General features: G+C 40.5%; 1 protein-coding gene across 1 annotated transcript in view; it reads right to left on the bottom strand.

The window, feature by feature from the left end:
• The window catches only part of pkd1l1 (polycystin 1 like 1, transient receptor potential channel interacting), a 148194-nt gene that overhangs the window by 42218 nt on the left and 88876 nt on the right, over positions 1 to 17100 (bottom strand). The window contains exons 38-45 of the mRNA XM_033039725.1: positions 14416 to 14632; positions 12878 to 13051; positions 11237 to 11356; positions 7584 to 7659; positions 5248 to 5351; positions 3616 to 3776; positions 2613 to 2726; positions 2419 to 2503 (exon numbers count right to left, since the gene is read on the bottom strand). Of these exons, the coding sequence (XP_032895616.1) occupies positions 2419 to 2503; positions 2613 to 2726; positions 3616 to 3776; positions 5248 to 5351; positions 7584 to 7659; positions 11237 to 11356; positions 12878 to 13051; positions 14416 to 14632 (1051 nt within the window). The remainder of the gene's footprint in view (positions 1 to 2418; positions 2504 to 2612; positions 2727 to 3615; positions 3777 to 5247; positions 5352 to 7583; positions 7660 to 11236; positions 11357 to 12877; positions 13052 to 14415; positions 14633 to 17100) is intronic.

The raw sequence follows: 17100 nt of genomic DNA, 5'->3' as shown, positions 1-17100 counted from the left end.
ATCTTCTCTTGCCCCTCTCTCTGTGTCTGCCCCTTCTCTCTCTGCCCTCACTCTCTACCCCTCCCCCCCCCCCCCCTCTCGAGATGTGACTGCAAGCTGGGGGCTATGCGTCAGTAGATAGGGTGGTTATGGGGTAAAAGGAGCAAATTAATAATATTAATATAATATCAAGGCGGGTAATTAGCGTGAGTGCGGGGGGGGGGGGGGTATAGTTAGTGTGTGTGACGCTGCATGCTGCCTCCACTCCCACAACCGCATGTTGGGGGAACAGACCCAACGGGTCCGCACTTGGTCTAGTTTAGTAACATAGATAAAGAGCACATTATTGCATTCCTGCCACTAGATGTAGCTAATTACTCATAACTACAAATTTCAACGGAAATAAATGTGTTCTTACTGTGGGTTTTTTTTTTCCTGTATGTAGATTAAAATTAATGGATAAGGGATAAATCTTTTGTGAGTTATCTTCATGACTGAGAAGACCAAGTCTGCACAGTCTTCTTTGATTTCAAGTTATCCATCCATTCACTATGTCACGTAATTGACACTGTTTAATTTAAATTAGTGGACAATTCAAGGAACATGGATCAATATAACTGTTGAGCCACTATTTTACAAAGGCTGAAAGGAAAAGCTTGGGAACTGCAGACTGATAGGCCAAATATCAGTGGTAGATAATTGGAAGGGATTTTGAAGGATAGGATCAACATGCATTTGGAAAGGCAAGGACCGATTAGGGATAGTGAGCATGGTTTTGCATGTGGGAAATGGTGCCTCAACAAACTGATTGATTGTTTTGAAGAGGTGATCAAGAAGAGTGATGAGGGTAGTGCAGTAGATGATGTCTATACAGACTTTAGCAAGGCCTTCGAGAAAGTACAGCTGAATGGGCTGTTCTGGAAGATATCACATGGGATTTAGAGCCAATTGAATATAAAATTGCCTTCAATGTAGGAAGCAGTGGGTGGGAGAGGACTGTTTTTCAGGTTGGAGGCCTGTAACAAGTGGTGTGCCACAGGGATTGGTGCTGCGTCCACTGTTGTTCATTTTTCATACTAACCATATGGATGTGAATCTAGGGTGCATGGTTGATAAGCTTCTGGATGACACTATAATTCATGTTCTCATGGACACTGAAGAAGATTATCCAAGATTACAATGGGTTTGTGACCAACTGCTCCAATGGGCCGAGGAAATGCAGACAGAGTTTGTCAGATAAATGCAATGGTATATAGTTGCGTGAAAGTTGCGACACAGGTCGAAAAGGTGATGAAAAAGGCATTGGCACGCTTTCCTTCATTGGTCAGAGTATTGAATACAGGAGTTGGAATGTCACATTACAGCTGTAGAGCTGTAGCTGTAGTTGATATGGCCACATTTGATCCTCCTGCGTTTGGGAGTGTGTCATTAATCTGGAAAGGGTGCAAAAAAGATTTACAAAATTGTTGCCAGGTATGGATGGTCTGAGTTATCAGGAGTGGCTCGGTACGCTGGGTCTTTTCTCCCTGGAGCATATACGACTGAGAGATGACTTGAAAGAGGTTTATAAAATCATGAGGGGCATAGATAAGATGAATAGCCACACTCTTTACCCCAGGGTAGAGGAATCTAAAGGTAGTGGGCATAGACTTTGTGTGAGAGGAGAAAGATTTAAAAGAGACCTGAGCTGCTTCTTTTTCATGCAGAGTGTGTTGTGTATTTATAATGAGTTGCCAGATGAAATAGGAGAGGCGGGTACAGGTATGACAAGAGGAAAGAAACTTGGGCAGGGATGTGGACAGGAAAAGTTTGGTGGGATATTTGCCAGCCATAGGCAAGTGGGACGAGCTGGGTTAGGCAACTTGGCGGGCGGGGATGAGTCGAGCTGAAGGATCTGTTTTCATGCTACATAATTCCTTGACTCTGTGACTGATAAATACAGGGTAGCTATGAACTACTTAAATATTTGAAGGAGCTTAATAACCAAATGGCATGTAACCATTTAATAACCAAATGTATGTGAAAAATAATGTGAGCCAGAATTAAAAGCAGTTATGGTGAAATAGATGATTATAGCTAAAATGGAGACTTTACCTTGGTGACCATTGTTATGCTACCTAATGCTGGGGAACTGATATTAAAAGGATGAAATCATGGCTGATAAAATAAACCACATAAATGGACTGGCGGCTTACAAGTCTTCATTGAAGAACCTGTGAAGCAGATCCCAACTACCTTTAATCAGACTTTACTGGATTTTATCTTGCACAAAATGTTATACCCTTTATCCTGTATTTGTACACTGTGGGAAGCTCAATTGTAATCACATATAGTCTTATCAATGACTGGATAGCATGCAACAAAAAAAGCTTTTCACTGCACCTCGGTACACGCGACAATAATGAATTAAACTAAACAAATGCATTTTACATCACTTACTGCAATAGGCTGGATGACAAAGATGCAGTATAAGAGAGAAAAAAACAACGAATGTAACCACAATATACACTTGGTTGGTCCAAACCTGTAATCAATAAGACAGATTGCGTGAATATTTTGTGCTTACAATTTAGAAAAATCAAAATTCTGATTAAAAAAAAACAAGTGGCAATGCAGCAATTGATCCTCCTTACCGCAATCCCAACAGACTTGTTATCAACATGAACACCAAGGTCATCAAAAGGCAGATGACCCACGCCAGATAACTGCACCAAGATGGCAGGAAGTGTCTGGCTCGATTCACCACAGGTTGTCAAACAAGCTGCTGTGTTTAGGAAAATTAACAAACAAAAAAAAGATTTAAAAGAAAACATTATCTTAATTTAGTCTCCTAATGATTAATTTAGGCTCATCATTGAATTTCCAGCGGCACATAGTGCCTCCGTGCCTTGGCAAGGAGTTCCCACCCTCTACTGATGACTCTTTCTCACACCTCCAACACTCCTCTGCCTCTTGGACATCCACCTCTGGCCTTTTATCCTCTCTTGACTTTTTCATTTCTAATTGCCTTGACTTCTTCATTCCCCTCACCCAATCCAACTCACCCTCCTCCCCTCTCTAAACATTCAAATGAAGGATCTGGACCCAAAATCTTGACCGTCCATGTCCCTCCACAGCTGCTAGACACTAATTTCCTCCAGCAGCTCTTCTTTGTTTTGCTGTCGTATTTCACATGAGTTGTGAAGTCTTATTGATGAGTTCCTCTTCTCCTCTAATCATTCGTGCTAATTTTGGAATTTTTCAATGGGCAGCCAAAAACAAAACTGAGAATGCAGGCTGCTTACAATAATCTAAGAAGAATAATTAAGGATTGGCTGGGAGAATGCAAATTGTCCACAACTCCCTGAAAGCTAGTACTCTACATGTCAGGAATGTATCTGGAGCAGAGGGTAGGTGCAACTGTTTCAAAATAAAACCAACACATGGAATGCATGTTTGAATAAAGATCAATACTAATTTAACAAGTGAAATTGAATTACTGCAGTGTGATTATTACATATCAATTAGTAACGATTATTACTAAGCAGTACTATTTTATGCAATATTATTAGTCTGTGTCAACTTTCTTATGAAATGCTCAATGAAACCGTAACTTATTTTCACCTGATGAATAATCTGATCGTAGGTCACTGGAGCTATGTTTGGAGATCTTTGGCGTTGGCTTGACATTTCTCTTGAACTGCAATCTTCAAATCCACTGGAGCTGCCTTCAGATGAGCAGTTCCTCCCTTCTTGTTGTTTGCATCACTGTATTGTTCCGAATGAATGCTGGGAGCTTGAGAGTCCAACATACCACGCTGAGGAAGGCAAACATTGTATTGTATTGTATTGTATTTATTGTATTTTAATGACCACACAGCCAGGCTGGTGGAATTGTTATCAGTACAGCTCGATACAGGTTCCAACATTTCATCAAACATTAAACTTGTAACATAGATATACATACAAACAGACACATTTCATAATACATAAGGGCCATGCTTATTCGTATTTCCTCACCGTACAGAGTTTAAAAAGTTAATTGCAGTGGGAATGAAACTATTTTGAAACGGTTTGTTTTGGAGGCAATTGACCTGTAACGCCTCCCAGAGGGCAGTAGCTGAAAAGGCATAGTGTGCAGGGTGAGTGGGATCAGAGATGATCTTGCGGGCTTTGTGAAGTGTCCGTTTGTGGTAAGTGATTCAAGGGATGGAAGGGGTAAGCCAATAATTTTGGATGCTCTGTTTATGATGCGCTGTAATTTCTTCCGGCAGAGTGAGTCGAGACTGCCGAACCAGACTGATGGATGAAGTGAGGTTGCTTTCGATGATGGCTGTATAGAAGCGGAGCATGAGATGAGACCTTACTCTGAACTTCCTTAGCTGTCGGAGATGGAAAAGACATGAGGCTACAGTGAATTAATTTAATTATTCTTGTCTTGATTTTTAGATCCCATTTAGCCTCTCCCCTGCCTATGTTTGTGACGTCTCCAGCCTTGTGTATCTTTGATTTTTATTACCTTAACATTGATTTTTATTAATCTATCTGACAGTCATTTCTTCAGCTACCCAGGTCCTAAACTCAGGGTATCCATTCTAAACCTACTCTAACTCTCCTTGGCTTAGCTTTTGCTTGCATTATACTGGCACTATTATCACACATGTGTGTGAGGATGCTTCTTATGGAGTCTTGTGGAGGGATGAACTACCGAGAACCCCTCAACAAATACACAAGGATCTGAAATATATATCGTGCAATCCACAATGTACATAATTAATATATTCCTTAAATGATCCCAATTATTTCTCAGTTTTTTTAATTTTTACAAAGTCATTTAAATTATTTTCAGTTTTTGAATTAATTTTTAATAGGTTTTTACCTGAGGGATATGTAAATGTTTGAATATTAAGCAAATCTAGGGGTATGGCAACACGTTATGAAAATAGTGCCAAAGTGAAAGATCGTACTGAATAGCTGAACAGTCAGATGGGCCGAATAACCAACACCCGCTGCTATTTCTTATCTGCTTGTGTTTTTATGCGGTGTGCTAGATATGGCAATGACGTGAGATCTGACGTTAAATGTGAATATAGTAGATGTGAGGATTGAGGGCATGGCCAGCTTGCTGTGATCAGAAATTCTGGCCCACTTGCTCCTTCTGTGGCTTGGTGACAGATTTTGTTTGCAAATGCTTCTGTGAAACAATTTGAGACATTTTACAAAATGAAATTCACTATAATAATGCAAATGGCTCTTGTTCAATTATCTTATCTGCAACTTAATTCTCACCTCATATTTTTTCCTCCATGCTTCCTGTGCCCACTGTTGCAGGTTCTGCCAGGACAGAAAGGATTCAAATGTGCTGTCTGAGAATAGCAGAGCATCCCGATGAGCTGAAGGTGCATCACAGCAACAGAAGATTATTAAACTCTTCAAAAGCATTTGCTTGATGACAGTGTTAATCTTTTAATTCATGCATTGTACAATGTTTCATATAATTCATTTTCTATTCCTTGTTCCCAGGACCTGAGGGCCTGAGTTATAGGGAAAGGTTGTGCTGGCTATCAGCGTCGGAAGATGAGACGTGATCTTATAGAGGTGTATATGATCATGATAGGAATGGAAAAGGTAGTTGCACCGAGTCTTTTACCTGGAGTAGGTGAACCAAAAAACAGAGGACATGGATTTAAAGTGAAAGGGAAAAGAATTAATAGAAATCCAAGGGGAAACTTTTTCACACAGAGTGGTGGGTATATGGAATGAAATGCTGGAGGAGATAGTTGAGGCAGAAACTATCACAACATTGAAAAGGCATTTGGAAAAGTATATGTAGGAAGGAACTGCAAATGCTGGTTTAAACCATAGATAGACAAAAGCTGGAATAACTCAGTGGGACAGGCAGCATCTCTGGAGAGAAGGAATGGGTGATGTTTTCGGGTCGAGACCCTTCTTCAGTTTGCCCATTCTTTCTCTCCGGAGATGCTCCTTGTCATGCTGAGTTACTCCAGCTATTTGTGTCTATGGAAGGGTATGTGGATAGGAAAGGTTTAGAGGGATATGGGCCAAATGTGGACAAGTGGGGCTAGTGCAGATGGGACACCTGTGTTGACATGCGCAATCTGGGCCGAAGGGACTGATTCCATGCTGTATGACCCGATGACTCTCTGACTCTATAACACACCCCACCTCCCAGGTTTAATATGAATCATATGGATCAGATGCTGGAATGCAAACACAGGAAACGGGGAAGTGTGTGGTTCAGGTATCCGTTTTACTTTCTTCCACCTCTGAACAATGCCAAAAGATAGCATCAATTTCAGGACAAAATAGGAATTTGGGGATAAAATGCTGTCTGCCCCTTCCCATCTTTATAATACAAGTACTTTGAAAGACATTGGAATAATGTGTTTGCATTGTTTGTTTGTTTTTTTTAATATGGTGTTTACAGAAAACAATATTTATGGGTCACGGTTATACTTGGCTTCCTAACCTGAAGATCATTTCAGGCTGCCTCTTCAGATCTCTGCCACATCACATCACATAGTTTGCTACTCACAGCTGCATTAAGGAAGTTGCCCAATCGCTCTAGACTTGGAAAGAATATCTACTTTTTTTCCAACTCATAGGTTCAAGCTGAATGGGTGCAAAGATTTGCAAAATGGAAGAATACATAGACTGCACTGTGTAGTCCTCCCTGACACGATCTTCCAGGGTTACAGCCCTTCCTCAGGTTCCTCAATTTAATCACCACTGTTTGAGTGTTAGAATCAACCAGCGCTGTGCCATTTGGGATGGCAATAGATTGGAGAAATTAGGTGATCAGGAAAAGACAGGGTAGACGGTTGCAACCTTTTTGCCAGGGTGAAGATATCAAAGATCAAAGGGCATAGCTTTAATGTGAGGGGGCAAAGATTAAAAGAGGTAATGTGGTTTAGTTTAATTTATTATTGTCACGTGTACCAAAGTACAGTGAAAAACGTTAGATTGTGTGCTATCCAGTCAAAGCAAAGACTGTACATGACTATAGATGGTGGGTACCTAGAATGTCAGATTCAGAATCAAACTTTATTGTCATTGTGCAGTGTACAGTACAGAGACAACGAAATGCAGTTAGCATCTCCCCAGAAGAGCGAACATAGAATATGAGCAATAAATATATTTACGTACATAATCTTGTACGTAAATGTACTGCCAGTGTGTACTGCTAGTGTGATGGTACAGGCAGATATCAAAGTGTAATTTAAGAGGATTTTACAGTAGTTAGATACGGATTTGCAAGGAATGGAGAGATATGGACCACATGCAGGCATACACCTGACATCATGTTCAGCACGGACCTTGTGGGCCAAGGGACCTGTTACTGTGCTGTACTGTTCAATTTGTTATGAAAGGTGAGTTTACAGCAGCATACATCTGCTGTACACAGTCTGGAAAAGCCCCACTGCTTATTCAAAAGTAGCAAAATATAAAAATATTCAAAGATTTGTGGCTTCTCAGGGACCTTCATTGGTTGATTTGGGGCTATTAAATTATGACCAACAAAAAAGATCTCTTATATTTTGTTTTCACTTTAGAAAATGTATTTATAATTATAGAAAATTATATTGAAGATGATTCGATGTTACCTTCAATAGAATATATATTGGATTCTCTTGTAGTTCCATATTGCTCTTCAACAGAAGTTTCCCTCAACAGTTTCGCCTAAATATAAAAAAAACACATGTAAACCATGTACATGTCTCAAGTTTCTATCCGTTTGGAATGGTTTCATCAGCTCATGCATTTCAGAAATACAAGGTACATACAGCATAGAGTTTCTGCAACCTTTAATGCTAGTTTTAACCTACACTCAATTACTGATGAAAGCAAGTATGCAAACACACTGGTCACCACTCATTGTAGCAGTTTAATTTATTTATGGATAGGATAGATTTAGAGGGATGTAAGCTAAATGCAGGCAGGTGGGACTAGTGTAGATGAGGCATGTTGGTCAGTGTGGGCAAGTTGGGCCACAGGGCCTGTTTCCACGCAGTATGACTATGATTTGAAAAATTATTAACTGTACAAATTTTTGTGTCAATTTAAAATTGGAATATTTATAGGTAGTAGACTTGATATTAGAGTTGTTTATTTTTGTGATAAACCCATTGCCGGTTCTTTTAATAAAACAGCACCAGGTTACTACATCAATGAATACATGGGAAAAACCTCCATTTCCTTCAGATCACTCACCATCTGCCTTGCAGCTCTTCCACCATGGCTCTGAATGCAGACCTGTGCTGCCCCCAGCACTGCAGCACAGCAGAGAGTAGTGCAGGAGCTGTCTCAGCACAAGCAGCTGGCTGCAGTCACAGAATGGCTTTGATAGTCTGTGAGGCGCCATCCACACATACTCACCAACGGACAACTCTGTTATTAGCCCGTCCCACAGAGGCGTTTTCTTTGGCAATTGCTGGCATAGTCATAGCAGGTCGCCAGTGGACAGTGGATATGCAATGGAAGGCATTTAAAGACTGCATGAATGAACTACAACAATTGTTCATCCCAGTTTGGCAAAATAATAAATCGGGGAAGGTAGTGCATCCGTGGATAACAAGGGAAATCAGAGATAGTATCAAAATAAGAGATGAAGCGTACAAATTAGCCAGAAAAAGCAGCCTACCAGAGGACTGGGAGAAATTCAGAGTCCAGCAGAGGAGGACAAATGGCTTAATTAGGAAAGGGAAAATAGATTATGAAAGGAAATTGGCAGGGAACATAAAAACTGACTGCAAAAGTTTTTATAGATATGTGAAGAGAAAGAGATTAGTTAAAACAAATGTAGGTCCCTTGCAGTCAGAAACAGGTGAATTGATAATGGGGAACAAGGACATGGCAGACCAATTGAATAACTACTTTGGTTCAGTCTTCACTAAGGAAGACATAAATAATCTGCTGGAAAGAGCAGGGGGCCGCGGGTCAAATGAGATGGAGGAACTGAGTGAAAACCAGGTTAGCCGGGAAGTGGTGTTAGGTAAATTGAATGGATTAAAGGCCGATAAATCCCCAGGGCCAGATAGACTGCATCCCAGAGTACTTTAGGAAGTAGCCCCAGAAATAGTGGATGCATTAGTGATAATTTTTCAAAACTTTTTAGATTCTGGAGTAGTTCCTGAGGATTGGAGGGTAGCTAATGTAACCCCACTTTTTAAAAAGGGAGGGAGAGAGAACACGGGGAATTACAGACCAGTTAGTCTAACATCGGTAGTGGGTAAACTGCCAGAGTCAGTTTTTAAAGATGGGATAGCAGCACATTTGGAAAGTGGTGAAATCATTGGACAAAGTCAGCATGGATTTACGAAAGGTAAATCATGTCTGACGAATCTTATAGAATTTTTCGAGGATGTAACTAGTAGAGTGGATAAGGGAGAACCAGTGGATGTGTTATATCTGGACTTTCAGAAGGCTTTCGACAAGGTCCCACATAAGAGATTAGTATACAAACTTAAAGCACACGGTATTGGGGGTTCAGTATTGATGTGGATAGAGAACTGGCTGGCAAACAGTAAGCAAAGAGTAGAAGTAAACGGGTCCTTTTCAGATTGGCAGGCAGTGACTAGTGGGGTGCCGCAAGGCTCAGTGCTGGGACCCCAGCTATTTACAATATATATTAATGATTTGGACGAGGGAATGGAATGCAACATCTCCAAGTTTGTGGATGACACGAAGCTGGGGGGCAGTGTTAGCTGTGAGGAGGATGCTAGGAGGCTGCAAGGTGACTTGGATAGGTTGGGTGAGTGGGCAAATGCATGGCAGATGCAGTATAATGTGGATAAATGTGAGGTTATCCACTTTGGTGGCAAAAACAGGAAAGTAGACTATTACCTAAATGGTGGCCGATTAGGAAAAGGGGAGATGCAACGAGACCTGGGTGTCATGGTACACCAGTCATTGAAAGTAGGCATGCAGGTGCAGCAGGCAGTGAAGAAAGCGAATGGTATGTTGGCAATTCATAGCAAAAGGATTTGAGTATAGGAGCAGGGAGGTTCTACGGCAGTTGTACAGGGTCTTGGTGAGACCACACCTGGAGTATTGCGTACAGTTTTGGTCTACAAATCTGAGGAAAGACATTCTTGACATAGAGAGAGTACAGAGAAGGTTCACCAGATGGATTCCTGGGATGTCAGGACTTTCATATGAAGAAAGACTGGATAGACTCGGCTTGTACTCGCTAGAATTTAGAAGATTGAGGGGGGATCTTATAGAAACTTACAAAATTCTTAAGGGGTTGGACAGGCTAGATGCAGGAAGATTGTTTCCGATGTTGGGGAATTCCAGGACAAGGGGGTCACAGTTTAAGGATAAAGGGGAAATCCTTTAGGACCGAGATGAGAAAAACATTTTTCACACAGAGTGGTGAATCTCTGGAACTCCCTGCCACAGAAGGTAGTTGAGGCCAGTTCATTGACTATATTTAAGAGGGAGTTAGATGTGGCCCTTGTGGCTAAAGGGATCAGGGGGTATGGAGAGAGGGAAGGTACAGGATACTGAGTTGGATGATCAGCCATGATCATATTGAATGGCGGTGCAGGCTCGAAGGGCCGAATGGCCTACTCCTGCACCTATTTTTCTATGTTTCTATATTTCTATGTTCTATAGGATGCTGGTTTACAAAAAAAGACGCAAAGTGCTGGAATAACTCAGCAGGTCAGGCAGCACCTCTGGAACACAATAGAGCAGTGAAATGGGGACAAAAGGAAATGCAGATGCTGGTTTGATATAAAGAAATTACAGATGCTTTTTCTCTAGTGAAGCTGCCTGACCCACTGAGTTACTCCACCACTTTGTGTCTTTAAAAAGTGCTCCATACCGCCCTAAGGGAGGGGTTTTTTTCATCTGTTTTTTGACGTTTCAGTTCTACGTGTGCAGATTTCCCGGCTGAAAGGAGAAGCCTGTGAAGGTTCACACTGTCTTGTCGGGTTCCATGCGGAATCTACTGGTGCTGAGCAGGGAAGTGGCATCAGGGTAAGTGTTGGTTTAGGCCGTCATCTGCACTGGACATCAGGACTTCCAGAGTTAAAGGAGGGTAGATCCTATCATTACCACTGGTGTGAATCAGAAGATTTGGCCCACATATAAATGTAGCAGGAAAAAAATATCTAATACCCTGTCCTTTGATCTATCACAAGAAAGATGTTGGTGTAATTTCCAGTGTAGTTTGCCAAATCGAAATGGCTAAAACCATCATCATGTCCTTAATCAGTGAAAGATATAAATTAAGAACAATGTCTAATCTCACCTTGCTAAATCTGAATAGCAATGACAGCAATAATACAATTGGCAGAACTGCCACAGTTGAAATCAAGCCAGTAACCAAGGAGGCAGTTGAGACATCAATGAGACCCAGTTCAGCAGTGTACTAGAAATAAAAAGAAATATTAATAATGCAAGAATGATCTGTAAGACAATAAAAGGATTTAGGAGTAGGAATGAACCTGAAAATATCAGGTAAGGGCAGATAACCTGGCTGATCTATTATCTTATATCAATAATAATTGCATTATGTTTTTGCATTTGTTTTTAAATACGATAAAGAGGATGTGAAGATAAAATAATTGAGTCATGGAGAAAAGAAAAAGGTAAAATGGTTGAGGCATTAGTCATAATTATTCAATCTTCATTTTTTCAAGAGTGGCACTGGATAGTGTTGATGTTGTACTAATACTGTTCAAGAGAGAATATAGAAAGAAAATAGCAGCAGGAGTTGGCCATTTGGCCCTTCATTTGCTCCAACTTACATCAAGTTCATGGCTGATCTTTTATCTCACTACTATTTTGCAACAGTAAACCCATATCCTGTTGGTTCTCCCAAAAGAAAATCAAAAAAGCGAGTCTATCGAATATCTCCTCACATAGTAAACTTACCGTGCCAGGAAACAGCTGGTGAATCTCTGCTGCTCTGTATATATAATTTCTTTCAGGTAAGGAGTACAAAATTATACACAGTAATGCAAGTGCAGACTCACTAAGGCCCTATATAATTGCAGTATGACTTCCTTACATCTTTATTCAATCCCTCTCATAATAAAAGCCAACACACCATTTGCCTTCCTAATCACTGAGTCATAGAGTCATGCAGCTTGGAAACAAGCCCCTCAATTCCTCCTTGCCGACCAATTACTCCTTTCCTCCTAATCTCATCTAACCTAGTTTCAATTGCCCACAATTGGCCCTTGACTCTCTGTACCTTTCTTATCTATGTGTCCAAATGTCTTTTGAATGTTGTTATTGTACCTGCCTGAACTATGTCCTTTGGTAGCTTGTTCCATATACCCCAAAACAGCTCCTCAGATTCAGATTAAATCTTTCCTCTTCCATTTTAAATATCTGTCCCTACCCTGGGAAAAAAGATTATGCACTCACGTAATCTGGAAACTTATCAACTGTACAAAAACATCCAGAAATTTCAGGACCAAGAACTATGTTATGCCATTGTTTACATTTAGTGATAGAAAACAGAACACGATCATAAGCCCGTCACCCCAGCATGTGTGCATCAACCATGATGCTAATCTAAATAATTCTGTCTGCTTCACTAGATCCATATCCTTCTATTTCCAGCACGTAAACTTTGTGCAGCAGCAATATGACTCCCCAACTTTGATACTCAATTCCCTCAACCGATGAAGCCAGTTGAAGATGATTTCCTGTCTTACGAAGTGTTTACATTTTTGGCTTTATCTGTCATCAGACTAGAAAAGGTCAGCATTTAACATTGGCATCTGAAGATTTTGATCTACTGTTTAGGAATTTGTCAATTGACCAAAAGTACAGTTAGATTACAATTTTCACAACAGACATGGATCAGCTAATAATACTGCACAACATAACCATTACTTTCAAAGCAAGATTAATATTGAAGTTATGTAAGATTTTTTACCTCCTCATTCTTCAGGCTGGTCAGCACAGCATTTAGACACATATAACCCAACAGAAGGCAAAGGCAGATACTGAGACGCTGAGTGTGTGTAAAAGAGCTGTAGGATGGGCGACAATATACTGATCCCCAAATGTGGTAGTCTTCCAGATACTCAGTTAATTTGCTGTATAGAAGCTGCGGAAAACAAAAATATTGAATCCAATGAAAACCTGAAATGTTTCAATAAAACCTGTTTGACAAGGAGAAAAAAAAAATCAGGGTTTGCAACACATAGAAAACAATACTTGTCCTTGATCTTTTACTTTCAAATGTCTCAGTATTTTGTAGGGCTATGCCTCTATCTAGTTTATTCTTATCAATAATTAATTTACTATATAACGCATATGAAATTGGTGCACAGTACAAAAATGCATCATTTTAAACAGTAACTAAACAAGAAAATTGTCTTGATATCATAAATGATTTTGCCAAAGGGACAGCAATAGTGTATTGAATCACGGAATTGTCACAGCACAGAAGAAGGTATTTGGCCAATTGAGTCTATGACTGTTCCCTTTATAAGGACCTATTCAGTCCCTTCTCCTGTCTCCTCGTAGTCACATAAATAATTATCCCTCTAGTGCCTATCTGATTCCCTTTTGAAAGTTTGATTAATTTTCCAACTCTCTTGCAAGCCATCATTTCTAGAATCTTGATCATCATCACTCTCCATGAAAAAGAGTTACCCTCCTGTCTCCTCTGTATCTGTTGGTCTGCATATTAAACTTGTGCCCCCTGCACCTTGAACCATCCAGAACAAGGGGTCACAGTTTAAGGATAAGGGGGAAATCTTTTAGGACCGAGATGAGGAAAACATTTTTCACACAGAGAGTGGTGAATCTCTGGAATTCTCTGCCACAGAAGGTAGTTGAGGCCGGTTCATTGGCTATATTTAAGAGGGGGTTAGATGTGGCCCTTGTGGCTAAAGGGATCAGGGGGTATGGAGAGAAGGCAGGTACAGGATACTGAGTTGGATGATCAGCCATGATCATATTGAATGGCGGTGCAGGCTCGAAGGGCCGAATGGCCTACTCCTGCACCTATTTTCTATGTTTCTATGTTTCTAATAGCAATTTTAATGGCTTTGTGGTAGCAGTTTCAACTGTGAATCAAGCTTTGTGCCAGAATATTAAATACAACCACTATGCGACCATTTGACTGCATAACGTTATTCACCTTATTCCTTTCATCATGTATCTGCACATTGTGGATGGCTCGATTGTAATCACGTATTGTTTTTCTGTTGACTGGTTAGCATGCCACAAAAGCTTTTCACTGTATCTCGGTATACGTGACAATAAACTAAACTCAACTCAAAACTGATTGATGGGAACAGTCAGTAGCTAAATGCTTTGCCCTGCCTTGCAATGTTTCCAATGGCCAAACAATGTGTCGAAGCTCTAGTCACGGAACATGCATTAGGCCAACAATTGCACACTTAATTTGCATGACAGAACACAGGTAAAAGATAACGTATGCTAAGAAAAATAATACGTTACTTTTTTAAAGCCAGGCCCGTGGGTGAGCGAGTTCAGTTCTCGTTCCACTTTTCCATCCCCTTCATCTGCGGCAAGCCAGCATTCAGCAGGAAAGAACCAGCACATACCATTCAGCACGTCCTTGACAATCACAGAGGTGACATACCAGCTCGGGGAAAGACCACCATTGTTGTGCCAAACATGAACCTTCCAAATTGGACCAAGACTTTCTGGAGCACTAAGAAAAAAAAAAAACTTTGATGGAACTTCATTTAAGATGGGATAGAAACATAGAAAATAGGTGCAGGAGTAGGCCATTCGGCCCTTCGAGCCTGCACCGCCATTCAATTTGATCATGGCTGATCATCCAACTCAGTATCCTGTACCTGCCTTCTCTCCATACCCCCTGATCCCTTTAGCCACAAGGGCCACATCTAACTCCCTCTTAAATATAGCCAATGAACTGGCCTCAACTACCTTCTGCGGGAGAGAATTCCAGAGATTCACCACTCTCTGTGTGAAAAAAGTTTTCCTCATCTCGGTCCTAAAAGATTTCCCCTTCATCCTTAAACTGTGACCCCTTGTTCTGGACTTCCCCAACATCGGGAACAATCTTCCTGCATCTAGCCTGTCGAACCCCTTAAGAATTTTGTAAGTTTCTATAAGATCCCCCCTCAATCTTCTAAATTCTAGCGATTACAAGCCGAGTCTATCCAGTCTTTCTTCATATGAGAGGAAGAAGGACAAAACCAAGTCTCTATTTCCACCATAAGTAAGGATATGGGTATTTAAAATTTCAACAAGTGTTATAAAATACGATGAAGCAAAACATGGTTTAATAAGCAGGAAGTTCACAGGATGTATTAGTTGTAGCATAAAGATTAATAATCTTAAAACAATCATGAAATGTAGAGTAAACACAAGGAAGTGCAGATGTTAGAATCTTGTGGAGAAAACACAGAGCTGGAGTAACTCAGCGGTTAGCATCTTCTCTGAAGGACATGGATAAGTGATGTTTCAGATCGGGATCCGTCATCTGAAGAAGGGTTCTGACATGAAATGGCACTATCTATGTCCTCCGCAGAGATGCTGCCTGACCCGCTGAGTTACTCCAGCACTTTGTGTACTCTGAAATGCTACATGCTTCCATGGTAGGATTCGTCAGGGCACCACATTTTATTCTTCTTATGCCCAGTCAACTGCAGGCAGGCCAGATAGTGCTACCAATGAAGCAAACTGTGCTCACAGTGAACCAACACATTGTGAAAAATAAAGAAGCCTCATGATATCACTTGCTGAAGAGGATCTGCTGAAAGAATCTCACAGAGCTGTCAGAGAGAGCTGATGACTTTGAAGCTGAGATGATGTTTCTGGTGGGCAGATATAAAACTTGATGAGTTGGCAAAGTCTCAGAATAAGGGGTTGCAAATTTAGAACGGATATGAGAAAGAATTTTCAGAAGGTCACAAATCTTAGGAATTCTCTATCTATGGAACTGTGGAGGATGAGTTACTGAATATATCCAAGAATGTGACAAACATTTGGGGACTAAAGGGAAATAAAGTGTTATGAGGGATAAGAAGATAAATGTCAAGATCAGACTGGCCCTGATCGATTGACTGGTGGAGTAGGGCAAACCCCAGTGCATTTTGGCCAGCTCTGCCTCCTATCTCTGAGGTTGTTATGACATCAGTCACTGACAACATGGGGGAAGAATGGTAAGATAGAAATAAGTGGAAGATAGCAAAGATAAATGATATCTTCACAAGTCATGAAAAAGAGAGAGATGGAAAGAGTGGAGGACATTTAGAAAGATGCTAAACCAAAATATGAAACAATCATTTTGCTTTAAGTTCCAGGAGAATCAGAAGCAGGTAAAATAACTGTCAGGAGCATCTCAAGCCCCAATCTCCTGGAACAGGCTGATATGGTTTAAGGTAATTATATCTGGAAAACTGTGGTGTTCTTATGTCAGTTAAATCATTTATAAGTTTGCCTGGGTTGATTCATATCTTTTATACCAAAAATAATTGAAGACATTTAAATTTAAAATGGGGTCAAGGAAAGAGCGTTCACGTCGTGGCCCTGTTTCCACCAGTCTTTCCACCAACACGACACGAAGCACAAGAAGCAACAAGACAGACACCATTGTATGCAGATGCCAAGAAGTGTGTTCAGCTCTGGCTGAATAACTTCTAATCTTGTGAGTGGACTCGATAACAAGAAGAATTTAAAATGTATAAGAAAGAAAGGGAAGTAATTTATAATAGTTAAAATAATTGTCATGGGGAGGATGAATAATAAGGGCATGAGCAATTCAAACACGATTTGTGGAGGAATATTTATATCCATTATATTGAATTCTTTCAGCATCAGCAGCAAGGCTCATTTTTGTCAGACTCAAGAAGGGTTCAGAACCGTCTGTCCATTGCCCTCAAACAGTTTGTTTATTCCTCAAGATACCAGAATCTGCAGTTTCTTGTGTCCTCATTTTAAGTATTGATACTTAGGAAATTTTACTTCAGTCAACTGACTCAAAGGAAGAGGAAAGCAATTATTTGTTTAGGTGCAATTCTATTGTTACACTCCATCAGGTGAGGCTCAGCTGCTCCCATTGGCCAATAAACTGGAGAATGTGGAGACATTTCTTTGAAAAATTCCTTGTTTTTAAAACATTGGAGATCATTTAAAAACATACAGGCGCTA

Source organism: Amblyraja radiata, chromosome 2 (genome assembly GCF_010909765.2).
Source record: "Amblyraja radiata isolate CabotCenter1 chromosome 2, sAmbRad1.1.pri, whole genome shotgun sequence".
NCBI classification, from domain to species: Eukaryota; Metazoa; Chordata; class Chondrichthyes; order Rajiformes; family Rajidae; genus Amblyraja; species Amblyraja radiata.
This window is presented reverse-complemented; position numbering and strand designations above follow the sequence as displayed.